Raw genomic sequence first — 11112 nt, 5'->3', positions numbered from 1 at the left:
AATGGCATCATGAGCATCGATCTACGCGATTTGGGATACGACGACATGCATCAACCAAGTCAGCGAGCCTGACCAGCCGATCTGTTAGTTGCCTTTTACGGCAGCATGGGTTGCTGAAGACCTATTCTGACCCGGATCTTCAAGGGTCGAGAGACGCAGCTAAATATGCCCTTACCTTCGTCGTCATAGATGAACGTGGAGAGACACAACTATATGCCCCATCTTCTTTATCACCATAGATACCGTTGAACAAGGAGAGACAACGAACTATGACCTTACTTTGTTTCCATAGATACTGCGCCCGGATACTGATGAAGAAGGCGAGAAACAAATGAACATGCCCCTATTTTTCTCGCCATGGATACTGATGAACGCGGAGAGACACAACTTAAGATGCACTTACCTTTGTTGCCATAGATACCAGTTAATGCTGAGAAACTTTGATGCCCTTAGAGGTTAAAGATGAGAGAAATCTTAACCTTTGTCGCCATAGATACTGATGAATGCGGAGCAACGCGGCTAAAGATACCATTAAAGGGTAAAGATGAGAGAAATCTTAATGTGCCCTTACCTTTGTCGCCATAGATACTGATGAATGCGGAGCAATGCGGTTAAAGATACCCTTAAAGGGTAAAGATGAGAGAAACTTTCAATATGACCTTACCTTTGTCGCCATAGATACTGATGAATGCGGAGAGAGGCTTGTATCCCTTTTGTTGTTTCTGGGCGTTAGTGTCCCGTAGCGTCCACAGCACGGGGTCGGGGTAGTTAGGGAAGTAGCCGACGCAGTGGTGGCCGTCACTGGTGAGAAACAGCTCAGCCAACTGTGGAGCATCACGTGAGAAGGGGGTCAGGGTGATTATGTTAGAGTAACTGACTGGGCGACAAGCGAAGCCCAGTCGTCTCAGGCGCCGCAATTCGCGTGCAGAGTTTGCAAGACACCTACGATTGTGAGTTCGAATTCCCAATTTGACCTTCATTATGTTTCTTTGTTTGTCACGACTGTGGTCGTGTGTCTACAAGTGTAAACATCTGTGACCTGCATCACTTCGGTCTTTCCACCACATTTAGCTCACATGCCGTGATATTACTGAAATACTGTTCACGGGGGCGTTTAACCAAACAACTCATTTGTCTGACAACTCATTTGTCTGACAACTCATTTATCTGACAACTCATTTATCTGACAACTCATTTATCTGACAACTCATTTGTCTGACAACTCATTTGTCTGACAACTCATTTATCTGACTACTCATTTCTCTGACAACTCATTTGTCTGACAACTCATTTGTCTGACAACTCATTTATCTGACTACTCATTTCTCTGACAACTCATTTATCTGACTACTCATTTCTCTGACAACTCATTTGTCTGACAACTCATTTGTCTGACAACTCATTTATATGACAACCCATTTATCTGACAACCCATTTATCTGACAACTCATTTATCTGACAACTCATTTGTCTGACAACTCATTTATCTGACAACTCTTTTATCTGACAACTCATTGATCAACACCCTCACTTAACCCAATACCTAATCTGTCCGTGTAATTCATGTCAGTATAATGTTGGAGAGAGACCAACGTGGTTATAGACGTTGGTACAAAGCACCAACATGGAAATGGTTCTGTAAAACCAGAAATCTTAATCTGGGAAAAGTGGCATGGCACAGTTTTCACACATTATCTGGGGTTGGGTTTTGTTTTCACAACACACATTTTTTTTCAGGTTAGACTGCATGTGTGTGTGTGTGTGTCTGTAAAATCTGAGAACAATGGTATTTCCTATAGAACAAGTTTCTTTATTATAAATCTTCATCTCCCAACTGAAATCGGTCCCTAAGATGGAACCAAGTTAAACTACATATTGGATTGGACCATTGACGTCCAGGGGCACACATCCCTACACAATCAAACAAGACGTCAGCACTTTGACCATTTCAAAATAGTTTCAGCGTAACTACTTAAGTACCCACAATAAAGGTAAGGTTAGGGCCTAATATTGTGCCTTGGTTACGCCTTCAGTGACTGGGACTGACAATACAGATGCAAGTAAGTGAGTTGGTATGGTTTGACGGCGCGTTTAGCAATTCCAGTCATATCACAGCAGGGGACACCAGAAATGGGCTTCTTACATTGTACCCATGTTAATCTAACATGGGCTTTCGGGATTATGAGTAAACACTTTATCTTCTCGGTCTTCCCCTCTAACAGTCTACCCTGCACCCTATGAAGCACCCCATGAAGCACCCCGAGGTCAGACTCACAGATGTGGCATACAGATCTGACCCCAGGGTAACAGGACGCGTATTTGGAGCGCAAGTCGCAAATGTTTACCAGTTTGCTAAAACACAGTGCAAACAAACCAATGATCATTACCGAGACTTATTCGAGATAAGAACCCACGATCAGAACACCTACCAGCTAAGTGTCACAAAGACTCACATTGAAATCCGGCGTGAAAGTGGCCACGCTCTGGAAGGTCTTCCGGTCCAGCAGTCTGAACGTCCGGTCTTCAACCAACGTGCCGCGTGTCAACACATACGGGCCAACTTCCGGTACACACATCCGGGCGCTTGCATGGCCAGGCAAGGTCATAGTCATATTACCTGCAGCGGCGACATGTTACAAGACATTATAATAAACAACAGAAAGATAACATACAGGGTGTTTAGCTTACAATGTTGATTGAAAGAATTAGGATTACACACCATTGAGTGTTTACTATGGGCTTGAAAAGAGGACGTGACGTTCATGAGATAGAGACACACCTGAGATTGTGTCAAAAAGCCGCATGCGGCCGTCGTTGAGGTTGGCGAGGATGGATGAAGGTGGCAGGAATTCGAAGCTGTCCACGCTAGTGTTGTAGTAGATGTCGCCAGTTTCCAGGAACATCTCGTATGCTCCCGCATCAGTCAGTTCGTGCTCCACCTCACCTAGGGAAGAAGGTCGTGCAGGTACATCAGGACCAGGTAGGGTCAGAGAGATAGTTGGAGTGTGTTTGTTTGTTGTTTAACGCCGCACTCAACAATATTCCAGCTATATGACGGCAGTCTGTAAATAATCGAGTCTGGACCAGACAATCCAGTGATTGACATCATGAACATCGATCCACGCAATTGGGATCAACCAAGTCAGCGAGCCTGACCACCCGATCCCGTTAGTCGCCTTTTACGACAAGCATAGTCGCCTTTTACGGCAAGCATGGGTTGCTGAAGACCTTTTCTACCCCGATCTATGAACAGACGGGTAGCGATGTCTCCTGCCGGGTCTTCACACGTATGCCGCAGAAAGGAAACTATTTTGTAAGGACATTATTTGAAATTAGAGTTCTATGTCAACAACTAACAGACCAGAGTGAATTTTTTATAAAAGACAACTTATTTTTCCAGTCAGCGCTTGGAGACAAATTATGTTTCCTAGCAATTTTAGGAACAGAATATTTTGTCCAAGCTACCTCCATCCCCGATTACTTACGTTTGTTGATATTCCAAATGTAGATTTTGCTCGGCGCCGAGTCGTCTTCGGTCATCATTTCTGCGTTAAAGATGAAGAAACGGCCATCTTCTGTGACGCACGCACCATCAGTGTACGTCTCTTTGAAGTTCAAGGTCACGGGGTCGAACTTGTACCGGAATCTCTGGATGTTGAGGTCAAACACAAGGTAGGTCCCCTCCTCTGTTTCCGCCAATAGAGTTGTGCCGGACTTGTTCGCCTTATTGGGTAAAACAAATACTCACAATATAGATGTCAGATGTTAATAAGTGGAGAATATCTAGATAAACAAAGGTATGTTAGGATCAAAAGTGATAACAAGGTGCAAGAAACAGTGCAATAGCTCCATAACAATTTTCATAGGGACACATGCAAACATATCGCATAAAGTCATCGTTCTACGCAGTTGACAAGCATGCAGGATGACATGCCATTCGTCACCACTCTAAAACTCAAATGAGAACCACAGAAAATATAACGAAACGTGAAAATTATAATATATGGGGAAATATATGTGAACCATTACGCAACGAGTTGACAATAGTTTTAGGTATGCCCGTTTGCGCTAAGACGGAACCCGGTCGCACAAAATGGCCATGAGAGGGGCACGAGTTGCTATTCGGCTTGTTCCGGAATAACACGAATTGGTCACGAATGGATGACATGCATCAACTAAGTCAGAGAGCCAAACCACCCAATCCCATTGGTTACCTTTATACGGCAAGCATAGGTTGCTGGAGACCTATTCTAATCGGGATCTTCACCAGTATATTTTGCAATCAGCAAGTTCAATATGTGTGCCATCGAACAAGAGGCAAAGATGAGGTTCTGCTTTCATCCTAGATTATCCAGTGTATAATAATACTATTTTATCATGATATATACCCTGGACCCATCCGCCAGCTTAGCCTCGTCTTGAGTCCGGTTTGATTAACACGACTCTAAAAATAGATGTCCAATCAAATCGCACTGTTCTTCTCAGGAATATATCTGTATACACAGTATACAATAGACACATTCTCTGGAACACATATTAGTGTTTCTCTAAGGTGCGGATACACTGTATACAAGAGACACAGGTAGACACACTCACCAGAACACATATTAGTGTTTCTCTAAGGTGCGGATACACTGTATACAAGAGACACAGGGAGACACACTCACCAGAACACATATCAGTGTCTCTCTACGGTGAGGATACACTGTATACAAGAGACACAGGTAGACACACTCACCAGAACACATATCAGTGTCTCTCCACGGTGCGGATACACTGTATACAAGAGACACAGGTAGACACACTCACCAGAACACATATCAGTGTCTCTCTACGGTGCGGATTCACTGTATACAAGAGACACAGGTAGACACACTCACCAGAACACATATCAGTGTCTCTCCACGGTGCGGATACACTGTATACAAGAGACACAGGTAGACACACTCACCAGAACACATATCAGTGTTTCTCTACGGTGCGGATACACTGTATACAAGAGACACAGGTAGACACACTCACCAGAACACATATCAGTGTCTCTCTACGGTGCGGATACACTGTATACAAGAGACACAGGTAGACACACTCACCAGAACACATATCAGTGTTTCTCTACGGTGCGGATACACTGTATACAAGAGACACAGGTAGACACACTCACCAGAACACATATCAGTGTTTCTCTACGGTGCGGATACACTGTATACAAGAGACACAGGTAGACACACTCACCAGAACACATATCAGTGTTTCTCTACGGTGCGGATACACTGTATACAAGAGACACAGGTAGACACACTTACCAGAACACATATTAGTGTTTCTCTACGGTGCGGATACACTGTATACAAGAGACACAGGTAGACACATTCACCAGAACACATATCAGTGTCTCTCTACGGTGAGGATACACTGTATACAAGAGACAGGTAGACACATTCACTAGAACACATATCAGTGTCTCTCCACGGTGAGGATACACTGTATACAAGAGACACAGGTAGACACACTCACCAGAACACATATCAGTGTTTCTCTACGGTGCGGATACACTGTATACAAGAGACACACGGAGACACACTCACCAGAACACATATCAGTGTCTCTCCACGGTGCGGATACACTGTATACAAGAGACACAGGTAGACACACTCACCAGAACACATATCAGTGTCTCTCTGCGGTGCGGATACACTGTATACAAGAGACACAGGTAGACACACTCACCAGAACACATATCAGTGTCTCTCTACGGTGCGGATACACTGTATACAAGAGACACAGGTAGACACACTCACCAGAACACATATCAGTGGTTCTCTGCGGTGCGGATACACTGTATACAAGAGACACAGGTAGACACACTCACCAGAACACATATCAGTGTCTCTCTACGGTGCGGATACACTGTATACAAGAGACACAGGGAGACACACTCACCAGAACACATATCAGTGTCTCTCCACGGTGCGGATACACTGTATACAAGAGACACAGGTAGACACACTCACCAGAACACATATCAGTGTCTCTCTACGATGCGGATACACTGTATACAAGAGACACAGGTAGACACACTCACCAGAACACATATCAGTGTCTCTCCACGGTGCGGATACACTGTATACAAGAGACACAGGTAGACACACTCACCAGAACACATATCAGTGTCTCTCTACGGTGCGGATACACTGTATACAAGAGACACAGGTAGACACACTCACCAGAACACATATCAGTGGTTCTCTGCGGTGCGGATACACTGTATACAAGAGACACAGGTAGACACACTCACCAGAACACATATCAGTGTCTCTCCACGGTGCGGATACACTGTATACAAGAGACACACGTAGACACACTCACCAGAACACATATCAGTGTCTCTCCACGGTGCGGATACACTGTATACAAGAGACACAGGGAGACACACTCACCAGAACACATATCAGTGTCTCTCCACGGTGCGGATACACTGTATACAAGAGACACAGGTAGACACACTCACCAGAACACATATCAGTGTCTCTCCACGGTGCGGATACACTGTATACAAGAGACACAGGTAGACACACTCACCAGAACACATATCAGTGTCTCTCCACGGTGCGGATACACTGTATACAAGAGACACACGTAGACACACTCACCAGAACACATATCAGTGTCTCTCCACGGTGCGGATACACTGTATACAAGAGACACAGGGAGACACACTCACCAGAACACATATCAGTGTCTCTCCACGGTGCGGATACACTGTATACAAGAGACACAGGTAGACACACTCACCAGAACACATATCAGTGTCTCTCTACGGTGCGGATACACTGTATACAAGAGACACAGGTAGACACACTCACCAGAACACATATCAGTGTCTCTCCACGGTGCGGATACACTGTATACAAGAGAGACAGGTAGACACACTCACCAGAACACATATCAGTGTCTCTCTACGGTGCGGATACACTGTATACAAGAGACACAGGTAGACACACTCACCAGAACACATATCAGTGGTTCTCTGCGGTGCGGATACACTGTATACAAGAGACACAGGTAGACACACTCACCAGAACACATATCAGTGTCTCTCCACGGTGCGGATACACTGTATACAAGAGACACAGGTAGACACACTCACCAGAACACATATCAGTGTTTCTCTACGGTGCGGATACACTGTATACAAGAGACACAGGGAAACACACTCACCAGAACACATATCAGTGTCTCTCTACGGTGCGGATACACTGTATACAAGAGACACAGGTAGACACACTCACCAGAACACATATCAGTGGTTCTCTGCGGTGCGGATACACTGTATACAAGAGACACAGGTAGACACACTCACCAGAACACATATCAGTGTTTCTCTAAGGTGCGGATACACTGTATACAAGAGACACAGGTAGACACACTCACCAGAACACATATCAGTGTCTCTCTACGGTGCGGATACACTGTATACAAGAGACACAGGTAGACACACTCCCCAGAACACATATCAGTGTCTCTCTACGGTGCGGATACACTGTATACAAGAGACACAGGGAGACAGTCTCACCAGAACACATATCAGTGTCTCTCCACGGTGCGGATACACTGTATACAAGAGACACAGGTAGACACACTCACCAGAACACATATCAGTGTCTCTCTACGGTGCGGATACACTGTATACAAGAGACACAGGGAGACACACTCACCAGAACACATATCAGTGTCTCTCCACGGTGCGGATACACTGTATACAAGAGAGACAGGTAGACACACTCACCAGAACACATATCAGTGTCTCTCTACGGTGCGGATACACTGTATACAAGAGACACAGGTAGACACACTCACCAGAACACATATCAGTGGTTCTCTGCGGTGCGGATACACTGTATACAAGAGACACAGGTAGACACACTCACCAGAACACATATCAGTGTCTCTCCACGGTGCGGATACACTGTATACAAGAGACACAGGTAGACACACTCACCAGAACACATATCAGTGTTTCTCTACGGTGCGGATACACTGTATACAAGAGACACAGGGAAACACACTCACCAGAACACATATCAGTGTCTCTCCATGGTGCGGATACACTGTATACAAGAGACACAGGTAGACACACTCACCAGAACACATATCAGTGTCTCTCCACGGTGCGGATACACTATATACAAGAGACACAGGTAGACACACTCACCAGAACACATATCAGTGTCTCTCCACGGTGCGGATACACTGTATACAAGAGACACAGGGAGACACACTCACCAGAACACATATCAGTGTCTCTCCACGGTGCGGATACACTGTATACAAGAGACACAGGTAGACACACTCACCAGAACACATATCAGTGTCTCTCTACGGTGCGGATACACTGTATACAAGAGACACAGGTAGACACACTCACCAGAACACATATCAGTGTCTCTCCACGGTGCGGATACACTGTATACAAGAGACACAGGTAGACACACTCGCCAGAACACATATCAGTGTCTCTCCACGGCGCGGATACACTGTATACAAGAGACACAGGTAGACACACTCACCAGAACACATATCAGTGTTTCTCCACGGTGCGGATACACTGTATACAAGAGACACAGGTAGACACACTCACCAGAACACATATCAGCCGATGTCCGTCCTCGGACTTGATCACGTGAGACACTTTTCCCGTGGCTGTTTTATACACTTTGATGTGGCTGCGCCCCCTGGTGACGGATACGACCTCTACAAGAGAAGTAAATGCGATTTTTTGAAAGGATGCAATGAAAGGAAGAAGGGAACATTCAACGTGTCCTTGATTAAACTGGCTGCATATCATGGTGCCGTTGTACAAAGCGAGCTTAGCGCTAAGGTGATCGTAACCCATATCTTAACACAGACTTACGACAGTCGACAGTCATAGTGCTGAGGTTGTTTTGTGCAATGGCACCATGAGATGAAACCAGTTTAATCAAGAACATGTTGAATGTTCCATTCTTCCTTTCATTTCTCCATTTCTATTTGTCTCAAAGTCTACATGTGGCAGGCTCATTTATGTACATACTTTTAATTAAGATTTATTAGTAAGTAGTAAGGTTATATGGCCTTGGTACCATTTTAACTAATTAGTTTGTTACGATATTATCATTATAAGAATATATTATTAGTTATAATATTAGTTATGTTTTATACCTTAGTATTTTATACCTTAAACATTCATTCCATAGCACTGTAACATTAAGTAAGCTTACTCTCAGTCTAACTTCCACTAATTGTCACACTGCATGCTTTTGACTTACAGCACTCTTTGCCCCAGCGCGCCCCTGCCCAGTCTATTGTCTTGTTGATAGGCCAAGCTGGCCATAGCTACAGCAATGTTTATTGTTGAATTTTAAAAGATCAGTTGCTATTTGTCACCTCAAGGAAAGACTCTGCGAGATTTATTGCTGCTTTCATTTCTATGTGAGGATTTGGATTTGTAGAAGGATTTATTCATATTTAAGGTTAGTTGGTTATTTATTTTATGATGTTGTATATATGGATGTTTTCTAATTATTGTGATTAGAAATAATATATATTGTAGAATGCATTCTTTATTTGATTTATTAGAAACATAATGCATCTTGTATATATTTATAGTGCTTGATGAACTTACAGTTCAGTGAGTAATTATTATCTGTATAAAACAGTATTAAACACAAAACCTAAATATATATATATAAACTAAGTAATATAAACCCCTCTGGACAGTAATGGAAAGTAAATGTATGTCTGTATGCTTGATTTATGTTGGTAAGTGCGAGTGTATGAGTGTTGTATGTCTGAAATGAGTGGCTGTTGTACTATATATTTTTATACACTATTTTACCATAGGATATCACTTGTATATAGTATTCTGCATTTGTATTTCTTTATTATGCAGATTTCTCAGTAGCAACATTCACCGTTCGATCATTGTCACGGTATTACCAGTTCAGGTATCACCTATCTGGTATGTAATGTTCGTTATCACTCTATATCATATTAATATATTTTGTATCTGTGTATTGATGTATTGTACGGATACGTCTGATGTATTGTGTAATGTAAAGTAAATGCTATTCATTTTAATGGAAGTGATATATATATATATATATATATTTTAGAAATTTAAAAAGTAACTACATGTATAACGGATTGTATATATTTATTCTATGTTATATTTGCTTATGTTGTACTTTTATTGTTTCAGACTGAAATTAAGTGCGTACATTCGCACCTTTATACAATAAACGTCATCAGCCTCACCCCCCACAGCTGTTTGTGATTATTTGGCCAGTAGGACACCTACTCCACTATCGGCCAACACAAGCACGGTTACATACACCTTGACTAGGAGATATTTCATTGGCGGCCCTCTGGCTGGCCTTGTGCAGTGTCCGACGCCCTACATTTCTACACCCGTACACACCCGCACTGTATTTCTACACCCGTGCACATCGGCACTATATTTCTATACCAGTTCACACCCGCCCTATATTTCTACACCCGCCTTATATTTCTACACCCGTACACACCCGCACTGTATTTCTACACCCGTGCATATCGGCACTATATATTTACACCCTTACACACCCGCCCTAGATTTCTACACCCGTGCGCATCCGCACTATATTTCTACACCCGTGCACATCCGCACTATATTTCTACACCCGTGCGCATCCGCACTATATTTCTACACCCGTGCACATCCGCACTATATTTCTACACCCGTGCGCATCCGCACTATATTTCTACACCCGTGCACATCCGCACTATATTTCTACACCCGTGCGCATCCGCACTATATTTATACACCCGTGCACATCCACACTATATTTCTTCACCCGTGCGCATCCGCACTATATTTATACACCCGTGCACATCCGCACTATATTTCTACACCCGTGCGCATCCGCACTATATTTATACACCCGTGCAGATCCGCACTATATTTCTACACCCGTGCACATCCGCACTTTATTTCTACACCCGTGCACATCCGCACTATATTTATACACCCATGCACACTTGCTCTATATTTATATATCCACCACACCCTTCTACATACACACCCTCCCGTTC

The 11112-nt window shown here is 43.6% G+C and overlaps 1 protein-coding gene across 1 annotated transcript in view; it reads right to left on the bottom strand.

The window, feature by feature from the left end:
• LOC124140262 (NACHT and WD repeat domain-containing protein 2-like) overlaps positions 1-11112 on the bottom strand; it is a 36261-nt gene that overhangs the window by 4798 nt on the left and 20351 nt on the right. The window contains exons 18-22 of the mRNA XM_048396414.1: positions 8642-8754; positions 3486-3723; positions 2780-2944; positions 2454-2617; positions 665-824 (exon numbers count right to left, since the gene is read on the bottom strand). Coding sequence (XP_048252371.1) covers positions 665-824; positions 2454-2617; positions 2780-2944; positions 3486-3723; positions 8642-8754 — 840 coding nt within the window. The remainder of the gene's footprint in view (positions 1-664; positions 825-2453; positions 2618-2779; positions 2945-3485; positions 3724-8641; positions 8755-11112) is intronic.

The sequence above is a fragment of the Haliotis rufescens genome, unplaced genomic scaffold, assembly GCF_023055435.1.
Source record: "Haliotis rufescens isolate VD_foot unplaced genomic scaffold, xgHalRufe1.0.p SCAF_15, whole genome shotgun sequence".
In the NCBI taxonomy this organism is placed as follows: Eukaryota; Metazoa; Mollusca; class Gastropoda; order Lepetellida; family Haliotidae; genus Haliotis; species Haliotis rufescens.
Note: the sequence above shows the minus strand (reverse complement) of the source record. Positions and strands in the feature narration are given on the sequence as shown.